The 16,093-nt window shown below is 42.7% G+C and overlaps 1 protein-coding gene across 1 annotated transcript in view; it reads right to left on the reverse strand.

The window, feature by feature from the left end:
• Me3 (malic enzyme 3) overlaps nucleotides 1-16,093 on the reverse strand; it is a 200,659-nt gene that overhangs the window by 37,280 nt on the left and 147,286 nt on the right. Inside the window, exon 6 of the mRNA XM_059271686.1 lies at nucleotides 7,015-7,118. Within this exon, the coding sequence (XP_059127669.1) occupies nucleotides 7,015-7,118 (104 nt within the window). The remainder of the gene's footprint in view (nucleotides 1-7,014; nucleotides 7,119-16,093) is intronic.

A 16,093-nucleotide genomic window follows, 5' to 3' on the forward strand; every position in this document is an offset into this window, starting at 1 on the left:
TCCTGTCTATCCGCTTGTATTTCCTGCCTGCCTCTAAGCTGCCTTGCTATAGGCCAAACGGCTTTACTTATCAACCAATCAGAGCAATACATATTTACAGCATGCAGAAAGATATCCCACAGCACTTCCCCTTTTCTGTCTAATCAAAAAAAAAAAGGTTTTAACTTTAATATAGTAAAATTATATATAACAAACCCATGTTGGGCTCCATTTGTAGTCTGAAAGTTTCTCTGGTCCCCACAATCCCACAGCCTGCTTATAAAATAACCATTCAGAAGCTTATATTAATTATAACTGCTTGGCCATTAGCTCAGGCATATTACTGACTAGCTCTTACACTTAAATTAACCCACAATTCTTATCTATGTTTAGCTATGTGGCTTGGTACCTTTTCTCAATTCTGCCTTGACATCTTACTTCCTCTGTGTCTGGCTGGTGACTCCTGACTTAGCCCTTCCTCTTCCCAGAATTCTCCTCATCTGCTCACCCACCTATACTTCCTGCCTGGCTACTGGTCAATCAGCATTTTATTAAACCAGTGTACAAAAGCATTATCTGACAACATTCTTCCTTCTGCCTAGGTGGCCATAACTGTTTCCTCAACTTTAACATTTATGGGCTGGAAGCTCACAACACTCACTCTTCTTGAACTACTGACTTACATAGACACTGAGCCAAAGAAATCATAGAAAGTCAAGTTATCTAAACATCAGCAGATACAGATGAAATGTTTTTAATGCAATATTTTGAGAACAGGATCAGGATGTTTTGATACAGGGTCTTATTATGTAGCCCAGGCTGGTCTTAAATTCATGATCCTCTTGCCTCATCTTCATGTGTGCTGGGTTACAGGCATTGTTTCCATGCTCTTCTGAGAGCGGAGATCTTTATATATCTGCAGATTACTTACCAGTCTGGCTTAGTATCTGGAATTCAGCAAATGCTAGGTAAAAATGTTTTTTGATTTCATATAATACATTTACCTGGATATATATGTAACTATGCCATTATTTCCTTGTATTTTCAGAGCATCTTTTGTACTCTTGGTTACCCTATTTCTTGTCTCTCTCAGGATGATGGGCTGTGGTAGTCTATTCGCTGGTGGGTCCCAGTGAACCATGCCTGGTATTTGTACCCTTATGTTACCTCCTCTTTTAGAACTCAGTATATACCCATGATTGGGCTTTATTAGTACAATGTGGTGGCAGTTATATTGTGCCAGTTTCAGATGTCATTCTTTATATGTTATCTGTTGTGGAGAATTTTGTACGTATATAGAATGAAATATGGTAATATTTCATTACTCTCTAATTTACCCCATAGTTACCCAACGTGTTCCCCTCCTAGCTTCCTACTTTCTTCTTCTGTTTGATAACCCACTAGTTCTAATCAGTATTGCCCATGTAAATGTTCACAGGTGTGAGATCATGCATTGGGGCATGGGAAACCTATCAGTGGCTAAAGGCTAAAAAAACAAAAACAAACCAACCCCAAATGATTCTTCCTCCCTCAGCAGCTATCAGCTGCCAATAGCTCCTCAGTAAGGGGGGGGTCCTGGAGAGTCTCTTCCTCATTTTGTCTGGAATTGGCTGTTGATATCGTGTAGGTCTTGTGTGGGTAACCATAGCTGTGGTGACTTTATGAGCGTGGTAGCCATGTTGTGTACAGAAAACAGCATTGCAGAGCACACTTTCTATCCTCTCCTGTAGCTTTTACATTCTTTCTGCCTCCAGGTATCATTCTTTTTGAAAAAAAAAAACACATTTCATTATTTTATGAGTATAACTGTTTTGCCTGCATGTAAGTCTGTGCACTACATGCATTCCAGGTGCCCACAAAAGCCAGAAATGAGTGTCAGATCCCCTGGAGGAACTGGATTTACAGACAGTTGTAAGCCACCAAGTGGGTGCTATGAATCAAATCCTAGTCCCCTGGAAGAGCATCCAGTGCTCTTAGCCACCGAACCATCTCTCCAGTCCCCAGGTATCATTCTTAAGAAAGCCTGGTAACTTCTACGTGGTGTTCCTGGGAATACTAGACTGACATATAAAAATGTCAGCTATGTTGTTAGAAGAAGAGGCCACACAAAGCAGCCGTGGGATGAGGTAGAGTCTTTGAGACCGTGAGGAAAAGCTAGGCTCAACGTTTCTAGAGTAGCCAAGTGCAGTCACATTTAGTGATCAGTAGTAAGATCATAAGTGAGCTACCCAATTAAGTTATCTCAGCTTGCAGCAATCAAGAACCTGTAATGTAACCAAGAAAAAAGCTGGAATAAACTCTCTAGCTCTACTACACTTCAGAATTGTTATTACTTTGTTTGTAGAGCTGGGGAACCCAAGTCAGACCCTTACGACTGCTAAGCAAAAACTCTCCCATCAAACTACCAAGCCCTTTAGACTGCTTCCAGTTGATCTCAGAAATCACTGAGTTTGGAGCTCGTACAGCTGAGCAGTGCATTAGTCCACTAGCTTTGCTGGGCATGGCAGCTGAGACTGAAGCCACCTAAGAGGGAAGAACTGTTTTTCTGGAAAGCTTGCACCTCACTATCTTCTCCAGGGAAGTTGCTTTCCCATTCTCTTCCTCTGTCCTCCAATGGAAGACACCTGGCTACAAGCTCAGTTAGCTCTTTGTTGGGAAAAGAAACCAAAAGACACACATCATAAGACCTTCCACTCAGTAACTTCAGGTTGACAGAATTGAAGATATCTGGACCTTACAGGTCACAGCAGTCTGGTAGTTTTTGTTTGTTTTGTTTTTTTTTTTTTTTTGAGACTACTAAAAATTTGTAACTTCCTGGGAATTTCTAACTACCCTGACACTCATCTTTCTTTGCTCTCTCTCAATCTAATCAGGGCACAGTAGAGATAGTAAGATGTGCTTTTCAGATATTTGGGTTTGAAACCTTTCGGTCACCCACCAAACATAATGGCAGAAACAAGTAGGATAAGATACAGAGTGGGCACTGGGATGGGGAGGACCCACTTAGACTGAAAGAGTACTGGGAATGTATGACAGGGTGCAGGAGCTTGGCTCCTGAAGGTCAGGGGTGCAAAGGTTGAAAGGCAGCATTAGAGGTGAGCCTGTGCAGAGGTTGGCTTCAGGAATGGGAGATCCAAAGCTGTCTATAAATATATCTTATCTGCAAAGATCATTAATTATGAATAGTGACTTTCACTATGCTGTGAACCTTGTATGTGTGTGTGTGTGTGTATGTGTGTGTGTGTGTGTGTGTGTGTGTGTGTGTGTGTGTATGAGAGAGAGAGAGACAGAGACAGATAGAGAGACACACACACAGAGGAAAGAGACGGACAAAATAGTCATTTCATGAAGCTAAAAAAGTAGATGGCTTCCTTTGTACAGTGAAGGTCTTTATAATCAGGTGTTTTTCTTATTACTCAAACCCAAGCAGCTGAAGAATCCAAAGATTTAGAATTGCGCAGCTAGGGCTGGTCATGGTGCACACCTTTAATCCAGCACTTGGAGGCGGAGGCAGGTAGATCTCTATGAGTTTGAGGCTAGCCTGGTCTACAAAGCAGTTTCAGGATGGCCAGGGCTATACAGAGAAACCCTGTCTTGAGACCCACCCCCCCCCAAAAAAATAAAGAAACCTTAGAATTTGTGGAGTTAATGGGAAAGGAGGCGGCTTCCTTTCCTGGCCTGCCTGAAAGCTGAAGCTGCAGGTAATATCAGAAATCTGTTAAGTCAGGCAGAGCTGGGTTTCCAGGAACAATCTTAAACTAGAGAATTCCCTGTTAGTAACACAAATAAGAAATATAAACAAAAACTGTTGAGGAGAACATGCCAGTCCAGGACATGGTACCCAGATATGATGCTTTGAGTCCTACCACACAGGATAGGAGAGAAGGACAGACAGAATGACCAGTGCTTGGAATGCCAATCTGCCTCTGATTTGAGAACTACACTCAGCTTTCTATTGTGGTTCATAGATTTATTTATTTTTTGTTTGTTTGTTTGTTTGTTTATTTATTTATTTATTAAGATAGGGTTTCATGTGACCCATGCTGGCCTAGAACTTGTTATGTAGCTGAGTATAACCTTGAACTTCTGATTATCCTTCGCCCACCTCCTAAAAGTTGGGATTACACTTGTGTGCTGCCACGCCTGGTTTATGTGGCTCTAGGGTTTGAACCCAAGACCACCGAGCATGCTAGGCAAAGCACTTCACTAACTGAGCTACACCCCAGCCCCGGTGGTTTGCAGACTTAACTGGATATTCCTTTGCCTTGGTGTGTCTTCCTCAGTGACCAACATTCAGGACAGGAATGGAGCCAGAGTGAAGTCTCGTTCACACTTCCCTCTTTTATCACCCAGAATCTACAGACGTCTTAGTTAGTAGGGAAGGGTGAACAGAGGAAGTGTTTTATTGGCAGGATGTTTGGGCAGCGATGAGGACATTGAAGGCAGGAGTCACACGTTCCCAAAGTTCTTTCTTAAAATCCAGTGTGTTTGGCTTCAGGCCTTCTGACTCACCCCCCAGGGCCAGGCATCCCATCTCCCGGCTAGCACATTCCCAAGAGTACCTGGGAAGACCAGCTCATTTTCCATCTACAGTATCTACAGAAACATCTGTTCTAGCTTGCTAGAAAGTCAAAACAATGAACTGTCAACCCATTCATCATCTCTTCTGCAGAAGGACACATTCCTGGTGGCTGATGCACACCCTTCCCTAAGGGCTCACCCTGGACTGTCTGTGTGACTGTGGAGCTGTGAATTGATTTTTGATGGTGATTTGAAAAGCCTCTTACATCCTAGTTTATTTAACCTTCTCACATGAATAGCAAGACTTCTCTTTGGGGAATTACGGGATGACTACTGACTCATAAGCAAGCGATGAGCCCTGGAAACAGGAAGCAAAAAATAGGCTCTCTAAGGCAATGCCGTTCCCTTTGCTCAGGTCACAAAACATTATAAGAAAGAGCCTGCAGGTGGAGTTGGCGCACTGGGTCCACCTCACAGTCCTGCAAAGTACTTTGTGAGTACTTTGTGAGCCAAGACAGTGGCCTTGTTATCTTAGGGTCTCAGCTTCTTCCTCCATTAAAGTGGGCATGATAGTACCTATCCTGCCAGCTACATGGCATTCTTAAGAGGTCAAACTAGAGTAACGGAGTGGGAAGACACATTCAAAAGCACGTGCTGCTTGAACCCATCCATACTATCACCACCAAAACACCAAAAGACATATCCTAGCATTCCTTCCATGACAGAGAACACATATCCAGAACTCAGTGTATCGTGGCACTTACTTTGTGCCTAAAATGACCTTTGTTGGCACTGTACCCTTTGGATCTCCTTTGGACACACAGAAACAAATCCAATTCTCTTCTGGAAGAATAGCTTTCAGATATCCAGAAAGAGCCCTGCCCCTTGATATAGACGGAGTGGCCGCCGAGCCTCTCACTACCAAACCAAGCATTTCTTTCCCTACACTGTCACGGCTATTGTTCTTTGAAGGTACATTTTGTCTGGACTTGAAGGTGGCATTAAGATAGTCTGAAAGGGGAAAAAGGAAGTGGGAATCACCTTCTTTGTTCTAGATGCTATGTTTCTATTAACACACCAACTTGTGAATTAGCTTCCTTGGTGGCTGCATCCCAGTGGTGCATTTCCTTTGCAGTCTTGACTACAGACATGCAGTGTTTAGGGTATCACTTCCCTTCAACCAGTTTCTTCTGCCTGGTACCCAGTGCAATAATTCTGAATTCTCACCAGGACTTACCATCTACCGGCCCTACACTTTTCCTCATCCCTTCCCTGCTTCCTGCTTCTCCATGTCCGTTTTCCCCTTCTCTCTCAGCCTAGACCTTTGGCACACCATTGTGTTATTTCCTTTGAGTACATTCTCAACTCCCTTCTTTCTGGAAGAATCCCAAGCCTGATTTATCTATCTCATCCCCCCCCTTCCCCTACCCCACTCTGCCTCTGCTCTCTTCTCATGATGTAGCATGTGTTCCAAAGCCTAAACCTCTCCAGGTATGCACTGGATCCCTGATCCTCCAGCTTACTTGAACTTCTGCTCCCACTCTGTGCCCCACTATTAATTTTTTTTTTTGTCTGCAGCATCTTTCCCACCCCACAGAACCACAATATGATTTTATCTCTTTTCAAGGGAGAATGAAATATGTTTTGTCTTCATCAGGTCCACTGAGTCATAGAAGCTCTGGTTTGCCCAGCTTGTGGAGGGCATTGCTAGAACTCCTGGTAGCATGCCAGTGAGTGTGGATGGCCATGGTGCCTGGCAGAATAAGCAGGGGCAGAGAGTGGAGATGCCAACATTATAGTCACCAGAGAAGACATGAGCACTCATAAAGCTAGAAGGCTTGGATCTGGGGAATCTGCTGCACTGGTCTATTAACATTCCCCTAAACTGACCTAACTCTGTGTGTGTGTGTGTGTGTGTGTGTGTGTGTGTGTGTGTGTGTGTGTGTGAAGATGAATATGGTGAGCTGCTTTCCAAAGCCATTTTATCAAAAGGGTAACATCTTTTCACCGGAAGAGCAGTGTCTGTATACAAACTGCTCTGAGCAGCTCAGACCAAGAGAGTTTCCCTCATGAAACAACAGGTATTTAGCTACCTCCACATCATAGTACCTTCTTGAAGGTTGTCCTGGAGATAGGCCCACCCCACGTGGCTTCCAGACTTTCTTTTTTTTTTTTTTTTTTTTTTAAGATTTATTTATTATGTATACAGTGTTATGTCTGCAGGCCAGAAGAGGGCACCAGATCTCATTACGGATGGTTGTGAGCCACCATGTGGTTGCTGAGAATTGAACTCAGGACCTCTGGAAGAGCAGTCAGTGCTCTTAACCTCTGAGCCATCTCTCCAGCCCCGGCTTCCAGACTTTCAAGTGCATGTGTCAAGTTAAAATTTTCAGACCACCCCCAAAGCACACAGTCACAGCCTCTTTTGTAATTCTCCCAAAGCTAGGGTTGACTTTGGCCATGATATTTCTTAAGAGCTCTCTCTAAAAGGGACAGCATGGTCAGTACACTTACTTATCTGTGACAGCCTGCATGAACTCATCCAGAAGGTCATCATACTCCTTCCCACGAACACGCTGGTGTTTCAGGCCAATGTACAGAGGGTCTTTGAGAAGCTCCTAGAATAGAGAGCATCCATTTACTGAACCTGCTCACTCTTCCTGCTTTATTATTGTTTTCTGCAAAGCAAGTGTCCAGGTTTAGTGGGAAGGACAGGAGGTAGGAGGAGAGAAGAAAGTAGGAATCTGTCTGATTTCCCTACCTCCATCTAGGGTAATCCCTGGAAGGGTCTGGAGACTAAGCCCCTGACTCAGGTTGGATTCCCATGCAATCCCCACTTTAGAAATGAACAATGCTTTGAGGCAGATGAGCTTCCATCAGTCATAGTCTTTCAAGCCCTGGCTATAGGTTCTGGGTTTATTTCAGGGTTTCTCAATAGTGTCACTAGTGACACCTTGGTTTAGATAATTCCTTAATCTGGAAGCTGACCTGCACATTAAAAGATTTTTAGCAGGATCTCCAATCTATACCCACCAGAACCTAGCAACACCCGCAGTTGAGACCATAAAAACGTCTTTAGACATTGCTAAAGGTGTTCTTGAAGGCAGAAGTGCTCTTGATTGAGAACCTCTGAAGCTGACCATAGGTAGCATCTGGATTGGCGATGGGGGTCTCATCCTCTTGTCCTCAATATGACTTATAAAACATTAATTAATTCAGTAAAATCTTACCTGCCATGTACCTCACACTATGCTAGGTCTTGGGGATACAAAGGTAGAATGATGCAACTAGAAATTTCATCTATAAAACAATGCTCACCTTATCCCTTAGCCTTGGCAGGTGACTTTCCATTACCTCTTGCAACAACACTTTCCATCACAGTAGCCACATGCACATTGGGTCTCTTCTTTTGTTTACATTGGCCTGACTAGCTTCTCCCACTGAGCTTTCTATTTCATTCATACCCCTATGGATCAGTAGACAAACTCCTGTATAACACATTTATTTTAATAACTGTAGAAGCTTCATCATATAAGAGCAAAAAACCAAACCAAACCAAAAAACAAAAAACCCTTGAAAAAACCAAAATGTCTGTTAATGGGCAAATCTAGATAAATCTCAAGCTATATGATTTGAAAGAAAGCCAATCCCCAAAGATTACATACTGTCTGATTCCATCTATGTACCATTCTTGATGTTAGAGAGAGGAAATGGGGACATGAGTATGGTTACAAATGGATAGCATGAGATATCCCTATGATGAAAGTATTCCATGGCTTGACTGCCTTAGTGATATAGGAATCCACACAAGTCACAGAATTGGAAGTAAATAAACACACATGTATGCACACACACATATGAATATATGCGAAACTAGTGAAATGTGAATAAGATCCACGGATTGTGTCAAGGTCATTTTCCTGGTGGTATACAAGATGCTACCATTGAAGAAAACTGGATAGTTGGCATAGGGACTTGTGGTGCTTTGAATGAGGAATGTCCCATATAGACTCACATATTTGAACACTTAGTCCTCAGTCGGTGGTGACTTTGGGGGTGAGGTTGTGGCACCTTTAGGAGGTGAAACCTTCCTGGAGGAAGCACAACATTGGGGTTGGGACTTGAGGGTTTATATCCTTGTTCCTCTTCCTCTCTCTATGCTTCCTGTGTGCAGACAGAATGTGATCAGCCAGCCTCCTGCCCCATCACCATGCAATGTTCATGATCATTATGAACTCTAGCCTTCTGGAACAAGTTGCTGTTAGTCATAGTATTTTATCACAGCAACAAAGAAGTAATCAATACAGATCACTGTATTTTTTTTTCTGAGAAATGCATCTGAATCTATAATAATTCAAAATAAGAGTTAAAAAAAATAAGCAAGACTGTCAAAATATGTGCAACTCATCAACACCCCTGACTGCAGCCTGGAGCACTATAATGATCAGTGAGAATGACTGATTCTGTGAGAGTGCTCACAGGGTACTGAGGGTGTGGATCAGTAAACTGACTGTCACAGAGAAGGATGGCACCGCCTTGGGAGATAGTGTAGCACATGAATACCCAGAGTGGGAAAGTGACTTTACTTGAATGGTGAGTGGGAATTGTATTGTGGGGGAAATGATCAGGCTGGAAAAGATGATCAGATTCTAAAGAGCTAGCTGGGTCTCCAGGCAGATGAGCACAAAGGAAGGTTCCAGGTTAGAAGCAGAGTGAGGGGAAGGTGGCTGATATGTTTGGGGAACAGGAAATAACTCTCTGCTAGAGCCTCTTGAGATTTCCCATTTCTGTGTCTAATTCATCCAGAATGAGAGCTCATGGACACATTCATGTGTCGGCTCCATCTGAGCTGATGCTGCAAGTTGTGAAGACAAGGGCTACATGAGCCAAGTTTTACCTCCATCATGACAGGCTGCTGTGACTTTGAGAAAACTTTTATGGCCTCCTAGAACTTTCTTCTCATCTGCCAAATGAGGGTAAAGTGTAGCCACACTGAGTGGTTATGGTGATTGTGTGAAAGAATATGGGAGAGCTTTGTGAATTACAATGTCTGGTTAAATAGTGGCAGGCATTCCAGCTCTTAAAGCTTCTGATGTGCCACATGCTGAGGACTTTAACTGTGATGTCACAGCAGCCACAGGAAGACTCTGAACTCTCTAAACAGAATCTGTGGCAAGAGGGTAGTTTAAGGGCCATCGCATTGCATCCATATTCTCTCCAGAATGCTCAGGAATGAGATGAGGGGTGTGTGTGTGGTGGGTGGGGTTAGGGCAGAGCATTCTTCCTAAATGAGGCCATTTGACGCAGTCTTTGCTTGCCAGAGACTCTTCTGGGATCTCCTGTAGCCAGAGTTCTTAACGTTCCATCTTTCATTTCTCTTTCTAGGAGAATCTTGTCAGTGTTGTATAGTCTGAAGGTCCAACTACCGCTCTCTCTCTCTTCAGGCTTCAGGAGTTTCCTCTTAGGAAGCTGTTACATATGTATTTCCAGGAGGACCTGAGAGATGGGTTTCATTTTTTATTGTTCCCTTATGTTATGAATGAAGTCACAAGATACAGAGAGGTTGAGCCACCTGCCCCAAGACCTTCGGTTAGTAAGAACAATAGTCAGTATTTAAACTCTGCTCTTATCATGCAGCTTTGGTGGGTTCTTCTGCTCATTGGTAAGAACTGACATACTATTTAATCCACTGACCCAGACCCATAGCGCAGCCCTGATGCAGTGTAATAAGCCCCTGCCTCATCACCATCCCTGACCTCAAGCTCTACTATAGAGCTATAGTAATAAAAACAGCTTGGTACTGGCATAAAAACCGATATACAGACCAATGGAATTGAATTGAAGACCCTGACATTAATCCATGAATATATGAACACCTGATTTTTGACAAAGAAGCCAAAACTATACAATGGAAAAAAGAAAGCATCTTCAACAAATGGTGCTGGCATAACTGGATGTCAATATGTAAAAGATTACAAATAGATCCATATCTGTCACCATGCACAAAACATATCCAAGTGGATCAAGAACCTCAACATAAATCTAGTTACACTAAACTTAATAGAAGAGAAAGTAGGAAGTACTCTTGAATGCATTGGCACAGGAGATCACTTCCTAAATATAACACCAGCAGCACAGACACTGAGCACAACAATTAATAAATGGGACCTCTTGAAACTGAGAAGCTTTTGTAGGGCAAAGGACATGGTCAGTAAGACAAAAAGACAGCCAACAGAATGAGAAAAGACCTTCACCACCTCCACATCTGACAGAGGACTGATCTCCAAAGTATAAAGAACTCAAGAAACTAGACATCAAAATACTGAACAATCCAATTAAAAAATGGGGTAAAGAGCTAAATAGAGAATTCTCAAAAGAAGACTCACAAATGGCTGAAAGACATTTAAAGAAATGCTGTGGGAAGTTCTGTATGGCAAATGTGTTGCTAATTAGTCGATAAATAAAACACTGATTGGCCATTGGCTAGGCAGGAAGTGTAGGCGGGACAAGGAGGAGAATAAAGCTGGGAAGTGGAAGGCTGAGTCAGAGAGACACTGCCAGCCGCCACGATGACAAACAGCATATGAAGATGCCGGTAAGCCACGAGCCATGTGGCAAGGTATAGATTTATAGAAATGGATTAATTTAAGCTATAAGAACAGTTAGCAAGAAGCCTGCCATGGCCATACAGTTTGAAAGCAACATAAGTCTCTGTGTTTTCTTGGTTGGGTCTGAGGCTGTGGGACTGGCAGGTGAGAGAGATTTATCCTGACTGTGGGCCAGGCAGGAAAACTCCAGCTACAAATGGCGTCCAACGTGGTGGCAAGAGTTTCCACCTAAAAACTGAGAAAAAAGGTTCTAAAATGGAGCTAAAAACAGTTCCTAATTGTCTCTCTCAAATGAGCGGCAGCTGCTGGTTTCAGCTACTGGTGGGTTCCTGGCGTGCGTGCTCAACCTGCAGTATGGCGGGAATCAGGCCTCTGCAAGTGGCACATTAAGCTGCGTGGTGGATTTAGCCTTTGCAGGTACAAAACAAAAAAAGAGGTTTTTGGGCTACACGCTGCTTGGATAAAAGCATAGACCCACAATAGCTCCCAGAGCTGGTGGTAAATGTAGAGCTGGTGGTAAATGTAGCCATGTTGGGAAGCTGAGGTGGGCAGAGCCAGCAGCCACAGCTGCTGCAGTTTAAAGCAAGAGATTCACAATAAGACAGATTCAGATATAATAGTTTACAATGTGTGTAAAAATGTATGTAGGCTTGAAAGAAAAAAATATATACAGTTATATAAAGAAATAAATAGTTTTAAAAAATAAAGTCATTAAAGAGACAGTAAAGGTAGTATAAAAAATAAGCCACGTAAAAATGGATATTACACAGAGAATCTGGATTGTGTTGTCTTTGGGATTTTTAACTGCAGAAAAACATCTGATTGTAAAAGCTGTTGAGTTATGCCAAAATGTATATTTTAAAGGTACCTTGACTTCAAAATTTGGATATAAGGATATGTTGCTTTGGAAAAGAGTCTCTTTTGTTCCCACAGAAAGCCAGAGGCTATGGATTTGTTCAAGATTAAGATACATCAGGTTTGACCAGCCAAGACCCCCTGAAGGTCTCCGATGACACCATGGCCCAGATGATCTAACATCCAGAATGGTTTCAAGGCGACTGGTTCAGACGATACAGCCTCATGGACTACTCCATAATCCTAAAATTTTCTTTGTTTCCCCATAAGATACAGCGCCCCCCCCTCCAGCAGGAAGTAGTAAGAGAAGCTACGCCCAAATTCCCAAATTATATGTAATTTTACTTTGTTAAGGTTAAAACCTTCCTTTTTGAAAAAAAAAAGGGGGGGGGGAAGTGCTGTGGGAAGTTCTGTATGGCAAATGTGTTGCTAATTAGTCGATAAATAAAACACTGATTGGCCATTGGCTAGGCAGGAAGTGTAGGCGGGACAAGGAGGAGAATAAAGCTGGGAAGTGGAAGGCTGAGTCAGAGAGACACTGCCAGCCGCCACGATGAGAAACAGCTTGTGAAGATGCCGGTAAGCCACGAGCCATGTGGCAAGGTATAGATTTATAGAAATGGATTAATTTAAGCTATAAGAACAGTTAGCAAGAAGCCTGCCACGGCCATACAGTTTGAAAGCAACATAAGTCTCTGTGTTTTCTTGGTTGGGTCTGAGGCTGTGGGACTGGCAGGTGAGAGAGATTTATCCTGACTGTGGGCCAGGCAGGAAAACTCCAGCTACAGAAATGCTCAACATCCTTAGTCATCAGAGAAATGCAAATCAAAACGACTCTGAGATACCACCTTACACCTGTCAGAATGGCCATGATCAAAAACACTAATGACAGTCTATGTTGGAGAGGATGTGGAGCAAAGGGAACACTCCTCCACTGTTGGTGGGAATGCAAACTTGTACAACCACTGTGGAAATCAGTATGGTGGTTTCTCAGAAAATTGGGAATCGATCTACCTCAAGACACAGCCATACCACTCTTGGGCATATACCCAAAGAATACTGATTCATACCACAAAGATACATGCTCAACTATGTTCATAGCAGCACTATTCGTAATAGCCAGAACCTGGAAACAACCTAGATGCCCATCAACTGAAGAATGGATTAAGAAAATGTGGTACATATACACAATGGAGTACTACTCAGCAGAGAAAAACAATGACAGCATGAAATTTGCAGACAAATGGATGGAACTAGAAAATATCATCCTGAGTGAGGTAACCCAAACCCAGAAGGACAAACATGGTATGTACTCATAAGTGGATACTAGATATAAAACAAAGAACAATCAGACTGCAACCCACAGAACCAGAGAGGCTATATAGCAGGGAGGACCCTAGGATGACTGTGGCTTATAGTAAGTTTTGGTTTTACTCAATTACTGGGCAAGCCTCAATAAAACATTTTACTATCACTATTAGGATAAGAATTTATACTGTATCAAAGCTGATAATAGAAAAAAATAAATAAATAAAAATGAAAAAAAAAATAAGCCCCTGCCTCCATGGCTTCCCTCATGATGGACAGCACCTTTCAAATCCAAATAAATCCTTCCTCCCTTTCATTGCCTCTTTTGGGATTTATACAGCAACAAGGGAAGTGATGAGCACTGACTCTAAAACACCCTTTAAAGACATCTTTGTATTTTATTTTTATAATAAGATGTTCCATGCCTCAAATACTTCAAAACTAATCACAAAAATGGGGGAAACTTACATATAGAGATGGCACTAAAAACAAATTCATCTTATGCTTGCACAAGGCTTGTGAGGAGAAATGTCCTCATTGAATCTGGTGTCTCACTGTCCCATTCCTGTTTTTACAGAGCAGGACATTGGAGTTCAGTGGTTTAAACAACTGCGCAAAGCCAGGAGGAAGTGGCTCAGACTAGTTCTCATGGTAGCATCCTTTCTTCCCCATCATTTGATGTGGGGACAAAGGAGCTAAGCACCAGCTTCTTGTCCTTACTTCTGTCTGTTCCCGCCAGAAGAGTTTAGCAGTAGCTGGCATGGTCCAGCAGGTCTGGGATTTTGGGTTTTGGAATTGGATGGATCTGAGTTTGAATTCACACCCTGTCAGTTAAGCTCAGAGGCTTTGGGCAAGAAATATAACTTTGCTGCTTTGTTTCTTCCTCTGTGTTGAAAAGGGATAATAATGAGTCCTGTCACATAATGTGATTTCTTGAGGAAAAGTATGTTCCCTTCTCTTTTACATCTCCCCAGAGACTGCACAGTGTCAGCACACAGCTAATCTGTGAACTGTGTTAACTGATACCAGCTGCCAGAGCGTCAGTGTTGGGCTAAGAAAGATGCCAGCGTCAAAGCTTAGATCTTGGGAATCCCTCATTTCAGCTTCCTCCCAATGGACTTCTGAGGCTTGTAAAGGTGAAGTAAACTGCCTCAGGTCACCAAAACCCACTGGTGGGAATAAAGGGATGAAGCCATTATTTTAGAACAGGATAGGGACTGAATTTATTCATTCCCAAGCTCCAGTATGTACAAGGTACCCTGGTACCTAAGTATTAATTTGGTGGCTAAATCTTTTCTCTCTGTTAGATGGTTACCAAGTTCCATTTGGAACTGAATAAGTCAGTGATTAGAATTGTAGGTGAAGGAATTTACCCAAAGAAGGCAAACTGGAACTTCTTCCTCTGCTGTGGGAATTGGATTGAATACATCCTCTGGGGTTGTTTGCCTAGCTCTGCCTTTCTAAGGTTTTCCCTGGAGACAAATTATCATAGAAAACAAATAGTTTTTCCTCCTCTTTGCTGGATATATCACAGAATGTTGTACTTAAGTTGGAAGATAAACCTTCTGGTTAAAAAAATATTTACCTTGAATAGCAACAGGCATGCTAAGAGGTCATGAAAATCATCTGTGTCCTGAGGTCATGGCTTGGGGTTCACTCCATGGCTATAGCACCCTTCCCCCAAACTGTAGTTATTTCTATTGCTTATTTCTTGGAAAACTAAGTCAAGCCCAGGAGAAAGCTGCAGAGATTCTGGGAGTAGCATCCTCATACATGCATGCAGAGCAGGAGGTCTCTGGCAGTAGCACACCAGGAAGTTGAGTCTTCTAGTCACAGATAATAAATAGGCTTGCAAAATAGAAGAATCAGCAAATCCCAGCACAGCCACTGACTCTAACTCTGTTCATTCTCACCAAGTCTTCAAAGTCAAGGTTTCTGGTTCAGCGGTCAGTCTTCACCTGAGTCTGTCTACAGATGCCAACATTCTCATTAGCCACACAGTGGCTTCCAGATGGCCACATGGCATCTCTGTCAGAGGTTCAGGGTTTCAGGCAGCAAAAGACTCTCAGGGCTCAGGATGGCAATCAGAGAGCTAAGCCTGTTGGGGTGCTCCAAAAAACCTCACTGTAGAGTACCATGTGCACAGGATTTTGGAACAAATCCTTAGAAAAGCCATTTACGCTCTGGGCCTCTTCCTACCTAGAGTGAAGGATTTGTATGAGATACTGCTTCTGGTGCCTTCTACTTTGAACAATATGACCATCTTATACTTGGTTTCATCCACACATAGCCATGACTGAGGGGTTCCTGAGCCCCATGAACTGAATCCTGGGGTGTCCCTCCTCTATGGGCTCACTGCTCCATGTGTTTATTTTTCCAAACGTCCTTGGTGTTGGCAGGTAAAAATGATTCGGTTTCAGGGATGTAGAAAACAGATGTTTTCCTTCAACAGGGAGCTCAGAGGGGTGTTCTGACACTGATTAAATTGCTGTCACCTCAGGAGCTTTTTTTTTTTTTTTTTTTTAAATAGAGAAATACACAGTAATGGTTTTGTTATTTGGACACAAAAACGTCTCACAACAGCATCTTCCCTGTACTGCTATAGGCAGTGGAAGTGATAAGGCCCAGTTTTGCTTCCCTACAGCCCAGAATTGCTCTCAGCGAGACGCACTTTAAGACTCTTGGAGAATATGCCTTGCAATGAGACGCATTAAAAATTTTATTTTATTATTACTTTTTAGAATTGTATACACCAGTATTGTATTTACATCATTTCAACCCCATAATCTCCCACCTCCAGCCCCTCCCATGTCTCTCCAGCT

This window comes from Peromyscus eremicus, chromosome 1 (genome assembly GCF_949786415.1).
Source record: "Peromyscus eremicus chromosome 1, PerEre_H2_v1, whole genome shotgun sequence".
Lineage (NCBI taxonomy): Eukaryota > Metazoa > Chordata > Mammalia > Rodentia > Cricetidae > Peromyscus > Peromyscus eremicus.